General features: G+C 49.2%; 1 protein-coding gene across 17 annotated transcripts in view; it reads right to left on the bottom strand.

Moving 5' to 3' along the window:
• KDM2B (lysine demethylase 2B) overlaps nucleotides 1–17,199 on the bottom strand; it is a 121,652-nt gene that overhangs the window by 20,206 nt on the left and 84,247 nt on the right. For 16 of the 17 annotated variants that reach the window (XM_077159785.1, XM_077159777.1, XM_077159778.1 and 13 more), the window contains one exon: nucleotides 822–1,046. In XM_077159785.1, the coding sequence (XP_077015900.1) occupies nucleotides 822–1,046 (225 nt within the window). Of the gene's footprint in view, nucleotides 1–821; nucleotides 1,047–9,940; nucleotides 10,084–17,199 lie in introns of those variants that run through there. The other variant, XM_077159793.1, reaches the window with a different exon arrangement.

The following is a 17,199-nucleotide window of genomic DNA, read 5'->3' as shown; positions in this document are numbered from 1 at the left end:
ACCAACTAAAAACACAAGCAGTGCACTCTCCAAACCAGAGTGCATGTGGTAGAAGACGGACAAGGTGCCTCTAGACTTGGGGAGCAGGGGCTCAGCGGCCAAGATGGGGCCATGGAGGAGCTGACCCAGAACCCAGGAATCCCATCCCTCTGGCTCTGCCTGGCAAACCCCAGGACCATTCCAAGTTGCCAAACCTGCATCTTCTTGCCCTGTTCTGGCAAGACCAGCCATACTCTGCCATTGCTAAGACGTGGCAAGGCAGTATGGAGAAAATAGGCCAGCTCTCATATGGCCCAACTCCTCGGCACCATAAATCATTCTCCCTTACTGCAGCAGCTCCCTCTGGAGGTACACTGACCTTCCACCCAGATCTCTTACTTGGAAGCAAGACAGGAAGGAAGGGAGGGCCTGGAATCATCATGAACTGGACCATAAATGTTGGCAGCGGGGTCACAGTCAGGACACGCTGCACGGACATCTTTGATGGTAGATACTTCAAAGTACTGGGCCATCTCAGGAAGGAAGGACTTATAAGACCATCAGACTAAGAAAAAGGAACCCTCAACACATGGCTGGGCTGCCCCAAGTCCTGCATCGGGAATTTGAAAACAAACACCACTAGCCCAACTCCCCATTCTCTGTGCAAGGGAGCATCTCTCAGAGTGTCCTGCAGCCCGACCACAAGACCAGCAAGAGAGAAACAAATGGGTCTGATGCAGAAAAGGCAGGTTCTGGATTCAGAGGTGGTCCAGGTCCCAGAGGGCAGATCTCCTGCTGGCCACCCCCCTACCCCCAGGCCTGCCGCTGACTGATGCACTCACCGCAATGCACTGCCGCATGATGCAGCTCTGCTTCATCCGCCCAGGGCCCCCGAACTTCTTCATGTCCTTGCAGAAGTGGCACTCCCCGCACTCGGTCCGCAGGCAGGCCTCGCACTTGCGGCATCGCGTCCGGCGCCGGCGAGCTCCCGCCGTTGTCCGATTGGCAGCCAACTTCACTGCAGAGGCTGGGCCCAGCTTCCCCTTGGGCCTGCCTACCGCCCGGTTCTGCAAGAGAACGGACGCCCTGAATGAAACAGCTGTAGGGGTGGGGGCAGCCAGGCCCCCAGTAGAGGGCACTCTTGCTTCTGACCCTAGGGTGCCCCCTGGCTCAAGACCCTCTCATGATTCCCAACCTCAGGACAGGCCCCTCCTGAGTCTCTCTGGCCTCTTCCTGCTTTAGGCTAGGCTTGCTGTTTGTGTTTCCCCAGATGCTAGGCAGTTGGCCCTGCTCCCAAAGCCCACCCCCCTCCTCTTGGCTAGTGCCCACTCAGCCCACAGGACTACTTTCCATGCTGCCTTCTTCCAGAAGGCCCCCAGTTCACAACCACTGTGCCCAGCCCCGGAGAGGCTCCTCTCACAGCACTTACAGCCATGTCTGTTCTCCTGCCAGCCTCCCCTCCAAGACCAGGAAGGAACACAGGAGGCAGCCACTGAGGGCCTCTTGTCTACCACTGTCTCCCAGAAAACCGCCGGGCACACGGATTGTGTTCAATAAATAATTGTGACACCACCAAATCTCAGGGAGAATGAGATGTTAACCCTGAGGTCCCCTGACTTCTTAGACCTTCCCTAAATAGACCCCAGATGCTTCTTTCTCTGTGACTTAGAGGAAAACAGACAGGTAGATGGACAGAAAGCAGGGCTAAATCCTAAATGAGCCAGTTCTGGTTCCTGCTCAGGAGCCCTTCCGTCCTCACCACCGGCCCCTGTGCTCTTGCACACTAAGGATCCCAAGTGGGAGCCATCCACTGTGTCCCTTGGGCATCTAGGGTCTCAAGTTGGAGGACCAGGAAGGTAGTTTATCTTGTCTGAAGCATCTTTCTGATTAGCACAAGTGTGCTGAAAAATTATTAGCCCCCTGTCAGGGAGACACACTAGTCATCCCCAATTCTACTCGATCAACAGGCACGTATAGCCAAAAGCCCCAGTCCAGCAGATCGGAACAGCCTTCTATCCACTTCTTCATTTTAGCTGGATCCCTACATGAAATCCCATCCCACCACTTTCATTAACTCTTGTGCCCAGGAGAACTGTTATGATGCACCTCAACAGCGGTGAGGGTCCTCCTTCCAGAGACACCCCCTCCCACAACATCCACAATCAGCTCCCCACCCGCCACCATGGGTGCTGCCGAGGCACCTTCTACAACCACAAGAAGAAAATCAGTCACTCTTCCTCAGGAACAAAGCCTGGCCCTCGTCAATTTTCTTCTATGAGCCAGTGGTATCTTCTAGGGTTGGTCAGGCGGTTTCACACGGCACCACCCCCTTTTTGGTACTGACACTGAAGCTGACCTTTCCTGTGGATGAACTTTCCCAGGGGCCCACACACTCAAGGAAACAGCAAGGCCTCTGCCAACTGAAGTGCACACCTCCCTGCTGCCCTGAGCTTGAAAGAGGAAAGGGAGGGAGATGAGACCCATCTGTCCTGACCAGGTTCTGGCTACCCAGCCTGGCCTCTCCCACAAAGCTATTCCAGATTCGCTTAATCATATACACCCTCACCTCTGAGGTGGCCCAGACATGGGCCCTGTCACACATGAGGTGCTCAAGAGGGCAGGTCAAGCCCAGGCTGAGGGGGCTGCCACGGGCCTGCAGCATATGAGGCAGCAATCGCGGGGAAAAGCACCGCTCCAACACCAAATCACTCTTCATTCAAGCAGCCGACTTTCCAGAGTCTCCTGACACCCCTAGACGGTACAGGGTGCCCCACCACCACTATCAGACACATTAAGAGCTCTGAAGCAAAACACTTAGTGGGATAAATAAGACTATACATCGTCACGTCAATCCAGGTTAGGTTTTGCTGCCACATCTAAGTAGTGAAAAATGATCCATTTTCAGAGTTTTCTGGATTTTAGAATTACACAAAAGTGAACCTGAAAACTAAAGCTTATTTGGTAAAGGACTAAAACAATTCCAGGACTCCAAAAACGGCTCTCTCCTCCTACTCAGGAAAGTCAGGTATAAGCAACCACTGAGAGCCTCTGGCCTTGCCAGCCACCAGGAGGACAGTGTCTCTGGGAAGTACAAAGTTGGGCCAATGCAGCCGGAGTCCCAGAGCTGGCACGGGGCTGTGAAATGCCACCTCGCCAGTGCTTCTTGAAGCACTTTACAACCTACTGAAAAAACAAATCCACCTGGATTTTGACGGTAGCTGAAATATCCTATAAAATGATAGCAGCAACAATGCCCCTCAAGAAAAGAAGTAAAAGTTGCTGTTCCTGAAGACTTCAATGCAGGCCCTTTGTACCTGCTGCCAAATCAAGCTAGAGAAGTTTTTGCTGCCTGGAGCTTCACTATTCAAACTTGGTAGGAACTGGGCACCTGCTGGCTTGTCAGGAGTAAACAGAGCAACACATGAAACGCAGCATCCTAAGAATACTGACAAAATCAACAGGTAGGAATGAACCTTAGAGGCAGTTTCTATTTTAAAAATCCAATTGGAACTCTGAAGAACCAACCAGGAAACCACGTGATGGTAGGACAATATAAAACAGCAACAGTAACACAAAAGGGAGAAAAAGAAAAAAAAAAAAAAAAAAAGTACGGTGAACAAGCCAAAACGTTCTCGTTTTGGCATGAAGCTCCTGACCTAATCGCTTTTGGGTGACACCCAAAGGTGTAAATCCAATTTTAAATTCTACTTTATTCCACCCCTACCTCTATTAGTTCTTCAGCATAAACCAGGATGCCTCTGCTAATTTAAGCGTGAGATGTTCTCCTCGACAACAGAAATGATGGCATCCACCAACTTTCACTTACAAACCAGCCTCTCCAACCACAAGTCCATTTGTTGATTTTTATTGGCCCAAAGTTAGGAAGTATGGAGCCCATACACACCAAAATAGTGTTCCAACAGCTCTTCTCCATCAGCAACTCCTAAGCCTCTCCCTTAAAGAGAATACGCTCACGTGGTCCTTTCATTCATGTATTCATTCCACAAAGGTTTACCGAGCTGCATCCTATACAGGAGAATCTGCCCTCTCAGAATATTCATAGGCAGAACCTCCTCTATTTCTCTTTTAAATTACTGGGATCAAGGCAAGTGGGATTAAGTTAAGTAAGTAGGAAGACATCTGTGTTCATGGTGGCCTGGGTAGCACCAAAGTGACCTACAGATTCACTGCAATTCCAATCCAAAGCCAAATTTTGCAAAAATTGACCAGCTGATCCTAATAAAATTCATACAGAAGTGAACATGGCCAGAATACCCAAAACAATCTCGAAAAAGAAATATAAAGTTGAAAGACTCACAATTGCTGACTTCAAAGTTTTCTACAAAGCTATAGTAATTAAGACATGTAGGACAGGCAGGTATAAGGATAGATGTGCAAATCTATTAACTGAGAGGACAGGAAAAAACCCTCACATTTACAGTAAACTACCAAAACAATTTGATGAAGAAAGAACAATTCTGTCAATAAATGGTGCTGGAACAACTGAATATACACATGTAAAAGAAGGAAGTTAGACCCCACCTCACATCATACACAAATTACCTCAAAATGGATCACACCTAAATGAAAAAACTAAAACTATAAAACTTTTAGAAGACACAGGGTTAAATCTTTGTGACCTTGGATCAGGCAATGGTTTCTCAGAACAAGGGACAAAAGAAAAATGACACACTGGACTTCAAAATTTAAAACTATCATGCTTCAAAGAACATTATCAAGAAAGTAAAAGAACTCAAAGAATGGAAGAAAATACTTGCAAATCATGTATCTGAAAAATATAAAGAATGCTTATAACTCGTCAATGAAAAGAATTTAAAAATGGGCAAAAGATGTGAATAGATATCACTCAAAAAAAGATACACAAATGGCCAATAAGCACATGAAAGGATGCTTAACATCATTAACCAACTGAGTATTTACACTTCACTGTAGACTCATTCATTAATCCCCCACTCACACTTTCACCCACCTACCCAAGTGCTTACGAGTTGTTAATTACGGATTGGATTCAAGGCCGGGTGCTGGGACTGCAAAGTTGAGTACATGTCCCCCGCCCTCAAAGGAATACAGTCTGGGAGAAGACACGGGATGACAGACATGCAACATAACATGATGATGACGATGAGAATATTAAAGCTAACATTTACTGAAGGCTTCACTAAGCACAAATCACTCTTTTCAATACCTGTATCAGTAACTTAGGAGGCAGATCCCCCCACCACCACATGGAACATGACTCCCAGGGGTGTAAATCTCCCTGGCAATGTGGGACAGAACTCTTGGAGTGAGCCAGGATCTGGTATCATGGGACTGAGAAAGCCTTCTTGACCAAAAGGGGAAAGAGAGAAATGAGACAAAATAAAGTTTCAGTGGCTGAAACTGATTTCAAACAGTCGAGAGGTTATCCTGGAGGTAACTCTTATGTGTTATATAGATATCCTCTTTTTAGTTTATGGTGTATTGGTGTGGCTGGAGGGAAGTACCTGAAACTGTTGAGCTGTGCTCCAGTAGCCTTGTTTCTTGAAGACAACTGTCTAACGATATAACTTCTACAATGTAAAGATAATAATAATTTATGAGGCAGAAACCATTATTCTCTCCCTTTATAAGTGGGGAAACTGAGTCAGAGAACAGTTAAGTAATTTACCCAAGGTCATTCTGTTACTAAGTGGGAAAGCAGAGATATGAACCCAGGGGGCAGCTGCAAAGCCTGGACCTTGGTGTGCTGACCCAGAAGAAATGCCTTATCTTGGTTGTGGAAAGTAAGGTGAGGCTTAGAGTGATAGTAGGACTCTACAAGCCAGGGAGTGATATTCTAAGCAGAAGGAACAGTAAGATAGAGATGTGAAACTACATGACACATTCAAGGAACTGCAAATAGAGTGGCATAGCTGCTGCAAAACAGCTCTGAGGTGGCAGGAGACCCAGCAGCAGCCCAGTTCTACAGGGCCTCTGATGCTGCATTGGGGAAATTTAAATGCAGAAGCAATAGGACCATATTCTGGGAAATAACATGGGGAGTGAATACTTTTTGGCTGGTGGGCAAGATGAAAGGCAAGGAGATCAGTTAAAGATATTACGAAAGTCCAGAAGATCATGAAGGTATGAAAGGAGGGGATGATTCAGGAGATGGTTCAGAAGCGGATTCTAAAACACCCAGTTGATTGCATGAACATGGAGGTGGGCACAAAGGAAGAGATCCGGAAGACTCTGAGGTTTCTGGCTTATGCAACAGGAGAAGGGGGCTCACGAGTGGGGAGAGAACAATGACTCTGCTTTGGAGATGTTGTGCCTGAGGGACCCATGGGCTATCCAAAGAATGTGTCCAGCAAGCAAGTGGGACCAGAAATAAGAAACACAGTTGGGAATCAACACTGCATAGATGTTTAAGACTAGTTAAATCGAGGAGGTTGTCCGGGAAGAAGGACAGAGTGAGAACACGGTTTTGGACAGTACCCTGAAGACTAAAACTATTCAAGGAACTGGTGAGAAAGTACAACCTGTTGAGGAATAGCCAGGAAGGCAGGAAAAGAAACAGGAGGTTTCAAAGGAAGTGTTTCAAGAAGGGGCAGTTCAGTATTCCAACTGTCAAGAAAAAGCAAGTGAGTAAAAGAGTCAAATGTGGCTATATGTCTTTACAATTAAAACAGTTCTCGGATTTCCACCAAACTACTCCTAACACCGCACACTGACACACAACCCTACAGGGGGCAGACATAGTCCTCTTGCCGCCCAAAAAGCTTGAGATTCCTTTGTGGTGCTAAAGTTGTGTTCTACTGCTAAGTGTATTCACACTTATTTCAACGTAAGTTCTATCCCCAAATCTTCAAGCATTATGAACATCCTAGAAAATGAAGAATTTCACTACAGTATTATGGGCCTCTTAATACACACCTGTAGACTCTAGGGAGGGCTCTGGTTTGTTTATATACTAAAAGGAAGGAGCAAGAGAATAAAAACACAAGAGCAACGAAAAACCCAGGAGACAGGAGGACCTCTGGAGATCTGAGGAAAGCTAAGGACCTTTTCCCCAGAAAAATGCACTTGAGCAAAAAGTCGTAAAATTTTGCACACAATTTTGGGAAGGTTCAGTGATCCCTGTCCTAAATTTTCACTGTTTTAGAAAGCCATGATGAATAACAGTGTTTATGGATGCATAAGTTTTCTGGATGGTTTTTCTCATAATTTTCTCATTATTAATATTTTCATCAATAAGCAATATTTTTTGCAATTAATCTAAGAAGCAGCAGAACTATTTTTTAATTTGGGGGTTAAAAATACGATGGAATAAGAATCCTTCTCATCAGTAGTCGTTCCTGAAGGAGCACCTCCCCAAACTAGAGAGCAGAGATGAAGAATTTTCCAATAGATTTTGCACTGCAGAAGTAAATTATATCATTGGAAATAAGCCCGAGGAGGCATCCTGGCCTGCACACAAGTGTTCTTCCTGCTAACATCGCTCCCTTGCCATCACCCACTCTTTACCATCCCACACGCTATATAATATTTGGGGTTAGGAGCAGAGGCTGTAGGGCACAAAGGTCAACCCAGCAAAACAAGCCTAAGGAAAACACCACTGGTACAGTCCTGGACAGCAGGGATGGGCGAAGGGCACAGATTATTAGGGTGAACAGCCAAAATTCTGATGAGGGTTTGGGTGGAAGGCTCAGTCCTACTGCAGGGAGACCAAGCAAAAGCAACTTCCCAAAAGAGCCTCCCACTGGGTGGGTGGCTGAGCGTGCCTACAGTTGAAAACACTAGGACTTCAAACCCCTCTTCTGAGGAGGGCCTTCTCCTTGATGCCAAACCCATTCCCACAGGGCGGCGGTGGTAAGGGGAGTCAGACCTCCTGAACCCTCCTTCAAGAAGACTAAATTTGGGGAAGAGTGAGATTTAGAGCTGTGAACTGCAGACTCCAAAGTTTCTAGCTCTTATTTGGAGGATGCCACTCCTCAGGCCCAAGAAATTCCAGGGCTGAGAAAACTGCTGAAGAAAGGGGTGGAGGGAGGCAAGGGGCAGGGAGCCATAGCCTGGAGGGCCCCCAAGTGTAGGCCTCCTTATCTGACAACCATCTTCTTTGCTGGGACGATGGGAAAAACCTGCTGCCCTACTGTTTTGGCTCAGATGACTCCTTCAATGCACCTGAGTGGAAAAAAAGTCATCTTAAAGTGAACATGGCAATCAGAAGTACTTTTGTGGCAAACTACTCCACAAGCGACACAGCGGGGCTGACTGACAAGAGAAGGGGAGAAAATCTGGCTAAAGGGTATACGTGTCTTCTCTTGATGGAAGTCTCCCACAGGAGCAGCAAGACCTGAAAACGTGTTTTGAAGCCCAGAAACATACTAAGTCTTGTCTCACGCAGTGTCAAAGATTTTATCTACCTCAGGCCATAGGGTGTAACCAAGTTAAGAAAAAAAAAAAAAGGCAACAGGTAACAGGAACCTCTATCCTGAAACACCAGAGCACCGTCAGAACTGAACTCAATCGTCCTCTGAATGACCACATGCCATAAAAATGGTAAACCGATGGCAGGGATTAGGCAGACAAACCAAGAGGTAAGAGGTGCACTAAGCAGGAAGAATTTGAGAGCCATTCACACTTTGCTGATAAAAAGTTCCCAGCTAAAACCATTCTGATTGTCTCTAAGTCACCCAACTCCAAAAGACCAGAAAGATTCAGGAACACTTCCTGAGGTACATGTGCCTGGAAGATGTCCAGCAAAAGTGAGAAAATAAAATTTAACTATCTCTGTTTAAATAAAACCATTTAATGAAATGTGACACACTTCAGTATAGCATATATAGTACTTCCTCAATTACACCTAAAAGGTTCCTGCATTTAGGCCTAAACATTTCAAAAACATCTCTAATTCCACTAGGGAAATGAACTCAGTATTAAATAAGCGCCTTATTCAACCGGTCTAAAACCAACCTCATAATTCAACCTACCCCATTCCTAACTCCTTCTATAAGTCTACCTTGTGTGCAGCCTGGTTCAGATATTACTGTGCAGATTACTTCACAGAACCTCAACTTTCTTCCTCAACGGGATCCTTCCAGGAGTAAATTCACACCGTCAGCCCACCCAGGGCTTTGTTTTACAAGCAGACTTCTCCCCCCCTGGTCCCGAGAGAGGTTGCTCTTCCTTCAAAATCCAACCCAGGCCAAATACTGCCAACTGGGGTCACCGCTTCCTCCCGCCACCGCCCGTGCAGCCTCGCTCGGTTCCGGATTCCCCGCGCCGCCGAGCGACCGTGCCGGCCGCGCTCGCACCCCTTCCTGTCTCGCTCTGCCCACGGCCGGCAGGCGGGCGCGCGGCGCCCAGACAAAAGCTCCCGCCGTCGGGCCCACGGGCGCGGGGCCCCGGGCTGCGCACCGTCCGGGCCGCGGGCGTCGACCGGCCCCGAGGCCGAGGGTCCCGGTGCAACTTTGCAAACAGAAAGGAAGGCGGCGGCGACGGCCCGGGAGGCGGCGGCGCCCGCGGGGTCCAGGCTGCGCCCGCGGACCGCCCGGTACGGGCGTGGGGCCCGGAGTGAGGGCGCGCCGCGGCCCGTGACCGCCCGCGCCCGCAGCCCGCAACTTGTCGGCGGGCCGTGCCCCGCGCCGGGCAGGGCCCGCCCGACGGCGAGGCCCCGCGGCCCACATTGTCCTCGCGGCGCCCGGCCGGCCGGGCTCGCGCACGCCCGCCGGCACACGCCCCCCTCCCCGGCCGGCGGCGGGTCCCGCGGCGCCCGGGCACCCCCGGGCCTGCCGCGCTCCCCCACGCCCCCGCCCCAGCTCGGCCCCGCGGCCCCGGCGGCCCGGCTGCAAAACTTTCTCCTCATCGCATCGGCCTCCCTCGGCTCGTCAGTCAGTCAGTGAGTCGGTCGGTAGGTCGGTAGGTCGGTCGGTCGGTCGGTCGGCGGGTCCCTCCCTCAGCCCCACCCCGGGCGGCCGACCTGGTCCGGCTCCGATTCATAGTCGTCGTCCTCGGCGCTCACGGACATGGCCATGGCTCATGGTGGGCCCAGGCTTGAGCGCGCTGACATGGCTGGAGCAGCGCCGCCACCGCCGCCGCCCGCCGGGAGCAGGCTCGGCTCGCCCTGGCTCGGGCTCGGCTCGGGCGCCCGCTGCCGCGAGGAGGGAGCCAAGCCGCGCGCCTCGCACGCCCGCGCGGGAGGGGGCGGGGCGGGGCCGGCGGGGCGGGGGCGGGGGGCGCTCATGCATATGCATGAGGCGAGCCAGGAAGGGGCTGGCCCCCCGGGCCGGCGGGCCAATGGCGCGGCCGCGGCGCTCGGCCCGCACACAAAGGGAGCCCGACCGGCGGTGACACGGGGGCGGGCCCGCTGAGGGCGGCCCCTCGAGGCCGGCGCGCGGGGCCTGGGCTGCGCGGGGGCGTGCCGTGTGGCCCGCGCCCCGCCCGGCCCGCGCCCCGCGGGATGCACATGGGTAGCCTCACGCCGCCGCCGCCGTCACAGGAAATGCACGCTCGGGCTGGGGTGGGGTCTTTTGTGTGGTCCTGCGGGGCCTCTCGCGGGAGCCCCGGGGTGCACGGGTCACGGGGCGCGGCGTTGCACGCGAGGGCGGACACCGGCCCTGCGCTCCCCGGCAGCGGGCACCTGGGCTCCCGGGTGTGCACACGCCCGGAGACCAGGACCTGATGCCCGCGAACCCAGGAGACCCCCGCCCCGGAACTTGCAGGCCTCCGGCCTGGACACGGTCTGGGGCCCCAGCTTCCCTGGGCGTGGGCTGTTGGGTCGCCCTCCCTCCCGACGCTGCCCTCTCCGCCCTCCTGGCCGCCTTGCCAGGTGCAAATAGTCGGCGGCAAACGTGCGGCCGAGCAGCCGCGAGCGCTGCCGACGCGGGAGCCGCGGGACTCAGGGGCTGCCAGAGATAACGCCTGAACTCTGACCTGCGGTGGGCGCCCCCACCGTCTTGGACGCGAAGCCCCCAACTGCCGTGCCCAGCAGGCGGCCAATGAAGGGGTGAGGGCGCGGCAGACCAGAGCTCACCCGGTTCTCCTATAGGAAATCTGCGGCCCCTAGGCTTACCCAGAAGACGTGGGTTTCTAAATTCTTAAACTATAAAGGTTCTTGCGCTGACTCCTTAAGCAGCCCACTCCTGCGGAAAATTATTACTGGGAATCCCGATTAAGGCTCAAAAAAAAAAAAAAAGTATCGGACTGTTAAGGTGCAGCCCCTGCGTAGGAGCTCGAGTGACTGACGCTGTTATATGCAGCAAAACTAGAGGAAGACACAAGCTAAGACACGGGATGCCTTTCTAAGGTGACAGTAAATATGCATGCAAGTACATACTCAGTTTCTTTATAAAATGGAAAGGTTTGTCCACCCAAGGGATAGGTGGCCTTCCCCAGAATAAGCCCACTAGCTGTGAAATCCCGGAATCACCTCTGCAACGGCATTCATGCCCACACAACAAAACCCACGGGTGGGGACAGTAGGCCAGGCAGGCAGGTCACAGCTTAGGCTTTCAAGGAAAGCAGAATGCCTAGCGGAGGCCCTGTACATCAAACTCAGGAGGCGTCTAGCAGAGAATCAGCAGGAGTGAATAAGCAGGATATCAGTTTTACTGACTTAGATTTTAAAGCCTAGCTGAAAGGTACATACCCATTGTCACTACGGGAAAAACTCCCTGCAGACTTGCTCTTTCCACAAACATTTATATTCTCGGTTTCCTTCCTCCTCTCTTACATTTTCCACAGTCCAATCAAGGTTCATAATAAAAGTTACAGCCAAAAAACCCTTCAAAACTTCTCACCTCGCTCCACCCCCCACGGTCTCAGTTTCTGAAAAGGGACCTTGTGTGGAGGATATCTGACTTCTTAGGGACCCACTTTCTGCCCAGTAGGAGGCTTTGGTAAAATGCTAATCAGGCTCCCACATCAGTGAGCTTAGTCATCTGTCAGAACTGGAAGGATAAGGAGGTGCGGGAATGACACTATGCCTCGAGAAAAGTCTGGAAGTGGAACTGTCTCGAAGGTCTCTCCCATTACATATCAGGAGAGCAAGTGTATTTAGAATTGTTTTGGGGGTTGGTTTCTCTTGAAGACCCTCAAACGCTCAGTTCTGTATTTAGGAAGTAAACTAGACACAGACAGTTCTTCATAATTGTGGCTCAAAAAAGAAAAAGGCAAAAAGTGGGCAAACGGAAGCTGCAGAAAACACCCACTTCACATGGGCCACCGGCTCCTTCCTCTTGCTAGAGCATTTCAGAGCTGGAGGCCCCAAGACAATTAGGAAGCAGTTCTCAAGCTCAGGATTGCTTAAAAAACACGGTCTGTGCCATCCCCACACGGATCAACATCAGCTAACGTTTACTAAGCATGTTCTAAGACCAGACCCGGTGCTAAGCGTGCTGTCAACATGCTCACCCCACTTTACAAATGAAGAAACAGAGGCTCATTGCTGCAAGGAAGTTAGGGAACCTGGATTGGAGCCCACAGGCCGCTGGTCCCAGAGCCTGGCCTCAAAAACTCCTCCTTCTGTGCCTCATGCAAGGAGGATGGAAGCCAGTGTAATACTCCCAGGAAAAAAACTCAAGAGATGTGCAGAAAAAAAAAAATTTTAAGTGTCTTACTAGATTTTGTAAACTGTATACTTGTTTTAAATCCAGTTCCCAGGTGGGTAGGTATGGTTTTGATAGCCATACTGCTGTCTGATATGTCAGGAGCTAAGAGGGAAACTAGGAAACTAGGGTTTAAGATGTAATAACATGGTACGTTCTCTCCAAACCCTAGCAAGGTTCCTGCCAGCGCTCTTGAAAATTCCTCTTGCAGAGAGCTTCTTACTCCTTTATCTCCCACAACCATGTCCCTCCTAGATACCTTGTACACACAATTATCCACCGGCACCCAATGTACTCATTTTGTATTAATCGTGTGCTAGACACTGTATAAAATACAAATCACTCCATCCCTCACCTGGAAAATGGCCACCGTAAAACCTGCGCATTGACACTGCACATTGCCCTCGGTTAGTTGTTTCTCCTTCTCGCCCTCATCTTTGTGACCCTGAGGCCTGCACACTCATCCCAGTCCACTTAGCCAAGGCTTGCTTTCTTAGAAAGAGCTCCCCACAGCTGGTTCAGGGCTGACCCTGAACCAGAAGGATCCAGAACTTTACCAAGTGGGGAGGAAATAAACAAAAGCAGATGGAAGCCAAGTCCTCCTGGGTCACACTTGCCCCACACCTCCACGCTTTCTCTCTGGGTGCTATTTAATCTGCTGGTCTGCCTGTCAAATTATGGGGCATCAGATTTTGCAGGGTCTTAGTCACCCCACACGTTGGGGTCAGGCAACATGCTACGGTGATAGCAGGCAGAGGTATGAGGTCCCGTCGTAACTAGTCCTCTCCACCCCTACTTCTGGGAACAGGAAGGGGAAAGGGCAGGCTGGGCAAAGGACTTCTGGGCTCTGGGCTTCCCCATTGGGGGAGGGTTTCTCCAGCACGTGTCCTGCCCCCTTCCCATGTTGCAAAGAGCATGGCTAAAAAGCTTGGGAACGTTATTTCCCAGGGGATCCCGGCAGGGAGAGACGACGGATCTTCTTTGTGTCTAGACTCATGACTGGCTGGCACCTTTCTGGACCAATGGATGCCCTTTGAAAAATATGCCTCTAAGGAAGGGTCAGAAATGGTAGGAGTGCAAGGGTTCACTTCCTAAGGCAACTCAATAATCTATGCCTCATATGCAATCACAAATGCATGCATTAGTTATTTTTCTATTATTTTTACTATCCCTCTCTTCTTCAATGGGTTGTCCTCCCTATAGGGTTTGAATTGTGCTCTCCAAAAACTCATGTCCACCTGGAACCTCAGGATGTGAACTCATTTGGAGAAAGGGTCTGTGTAGATGTAATTAGTTCAGATGAGGTCACAGTGGACCCTAGGTCCAAGCATTGGTGTCCTTGTAAGAGGACAGGACACACACAGGCACATGCAGGGAAGAAGGTCATGTGACTGAGACAGAGACTGCGGTGAGGGAGCCACAAGCCAAGGGACACCTGGAGTCACCAGAAGATGGAAGAGGCCAGGAAGCATTTTTCCCTGCAGCCTTCAGAGGGAGCGTCTACACCTGACTCTGCACTTCTGGAAAGCCTCCAGAATTGTGGAAGAATACATTTCTGTTGATTTAAGCCCTAAGAAACGAATATATCCCAAAACAGAAGGTCTTTGGGAGAATTACTTAGAAGGCAGGGTAAAATGTAAATTAAAAGGAATTTTTGCATCATGTCCAACAACAACAACCTAGGACTGCAGGGTTAACTGGGTGAAAATGATTTGGAGGGTGACTGTGACAGATCAAGGGCTGCAGTGATTTCTATTAAGGAAATTACGAATGTTATTAACTGCTTTTTGTTTTCTTTCCCCCTGGAGTCATTCCACAAGCATTTTCAAGCTGCATATATTCATCATATGGGTTCCCTAACAGCCCTAGCTTTCTGCTAAATGGGGTTCCTCTCTGAATAATGTCTCCTTACACTGCCAAAATCAATCAGTAAATATTTGCATTCACTGGAAGATTTCTGACTGTGTGCAGAATTAAAAAACAAAACAACCCACCAAAAAATCTCATCAAACAAGTGACGTCCCCCTGCCCCATCCCATTTCCAACATCTTAACAGAGCTTTTGAAAGTTACTTCTCTTCTCTGTTCATTTCCCTCCCAAAATCCAAAGGCTGGGCATTCAGACAACTCTGGTGAGACAAGTGGGTTCACTTTGCAACCACCCCAAAAACAAGCGACTAAATAAAGCATCCAACACCAGCAAAATTCCAGCCTACAATTGAGACTTCTGTGATTCTAAGATATTTTTCTTAAGACCAAGTTTGCCCTTCTTTTCCTTACCAACCAGAGTTCCTATCATATACTGTCTGTCCCACCACTCTCCAAAGAAAAGACCCTGGTGGAATAGGATCTAAAATTATATTGCACTTGGATGCAAAAAGAAAGAAAAAAAGAAAACAGATTCCAAAGATGACTCCAAATAGGATAATAAAACAGACAGGAAAGAGGCAAAAATATGAGTAAAAAAAATGACCACTCGTAGCAGATCTGTTCACAATAGCCAAAAGATGGAAACAACCCAAATGCCATCAACCCATGAATGGATAAACAAAATGAGGTGTAGCCATACAATCCTGTGTTATTTGGCCATAAAAAGGAATGAAGTTCTAATACATGCTACAACACCATCGGACCTTGAAAACATTATGCTAAGTGAGAAGCCAGACACAAAAGACCACATCTTGTAATATATATGACCTGGGCAGAATAGGTAAATCCAAAGAGACCTAAAGCAGATGATTGCCAGGGACTAGGAGGGAAGGGGGGAATAGGGGGTGACTGCTTAATGGGTATGAGATTTCTTTTTGGGGTGATTAAAATGTGCAGGTATAGATAGAGGTAACGGTTGCACAACATAGTGAATGTACTAAGTGCCACTACATGGCACTAATTTTAGGTTATGCACATTATACCCCAATTTTTTAAAAGCATTTATGTGCATTCATCAGTCATGTTTTCGCTAGGTTAGCTGAAGTGGGCAAAATGGCAGCAAAAAAAAAATCAGTACCAGGAGAAAGCCTGGCTCTGCCCCCAGGGCCTCTGCATAAAGATTTCTTTGATCTCCAGGAGGTGAGCACTCCCTATAGCCCCATCACCTACCAAGATCTCAAGAAGGGTCTTGATTCCTATTCCTGAAAGGGAATCTGGTTAGAGCCTAAACCCCAGAGCAACCAGCCAAAGAGAAAGTTGAAGCACCGTTTAAAGAAGCTGCTAACGGTTCACGGCAGGGGTCTAATGGGCTCTGACAATTCCTTAAGGCCCTTCACTTAGGGACCCAACTCCAATAATCCTCATGGGCGGGGAGTAGAGAAAGGGGGTGAGGGAAGACAACACCTTGGCTGCTGTCATGTCTTCCCTCATCCACCAGCCTTGCTGTTCTTTAAAAATGGCTCACTGCCAGCTGGCCAATTTGCCTCTTAGAATCCCCCTGGATCTGTGAAGATTGGTGAGCTTGTCATGACACTCAAAATAGAGGAAGCCTGACAAACCTCATCTGTCACCATCTGAAGCAGACATTAAACCATCTCACTTTGAAAATTGGTATTAACGGAGAAGAATGAAGCATATATGCTGCCTTTTCAGGGAGAACTGCATTTCAGGATAGCCTCCTCAATGAGGGCAAGTCCCACTTTCCAAGAGAATGCTTATGCAGGAGGCATGGCAAGCACAAAAGACCACTCTGCAACCTCTGGTAAGATTATTGATACAGGAAAAAATTACCAACGGGTGTCAAAACCATTTGTGAATGGTCAGTTGAGTCAGGGAAGCAGGGGGCCAATTTAGCCCCAGCTAGATTATTCTCTGGAGGAAAGAAGGAAGAAGGAAATCGAGTCCCAGGGGAGTCAGGCTGCCAGCACCTTCACCACTCTCTGATATTTAACTTTACTCTCACCAAGCCTTTGACCTCATTTCCAGTTTACAGAAATTACAAAGGAGTGAAAGGAACAAGCAAATCAGCGACACCAGGAAGCAATCACACCGATGCAGAAGGTGGGTCACTGGGCAGGACACCTGGCACCATCTTTTCCCCACATCAGTGTCCTGAAAATGGTCTAGAGTAAAAGAATTAAGAACAGATTCAGACACAAGGGTCACATATTGTATGAGTCCACTTACATGGGATGTCCGAAACAGGTAAATCCATAGAGACAGAAAGCAGATTAGTAGTTGCCAGGAGCTTTGAAGGAATGGGGAAGGACTGCTGAAATAGGCTTCCTGTGTAAGGGGGTGAGAAAGTTCTGGAACCAGATAAAAGGGCTGGATGGACAAGAATGAGACTGTAAGTGATGTCACCGAACTGTACATGTGAAAGCGGTTAACCTGGGAAATTCTGTACTGTTTCTGTGACCACAATAAAAATTTAAAATAAAATGACACCCTTCTCTACAGCCAACCCAGATCAAAAGTAACGGGCCTCTCCCCACACCAACCCCGCACCCAGCCCCCTTCTGCCACCTTGTGTCATAAATATTAACAGAAAGCAAAAAGAATCTAAATGACCAAAAAAAAAAAATTCCTTTTTATGAATGGGATGATCACCACCCTTCTTAAAGCGCTTTGTTTTTTCATCATCTGCATTCACTGGTGGAAGATTGGTGATTCAGGGCAGGGTTCACCATAGCTTTCACTTTCTA

The sequence above is a fragment of the Tamandua tetradactyla genome, chromosome 5 (assembly GCF_023851605.1).
Source record: "Tamandua tetradactyla isolate mTamTet1 chromosome 5, mTamTet1.pri, whole genome shotgun sequence".
NCBI classification, from domain to species: Eukaryota; Metazoa; Chordata; class Mammalia; order Pilosa; family Myrmecophagidae; genus Tamandua; species Tamandua tetradactyla.
The sequence above is the reverse complement of the archived record's forward strand: the minus strand, read 5'-3'. Positions and strand labels throughout refer to the sequence as shown.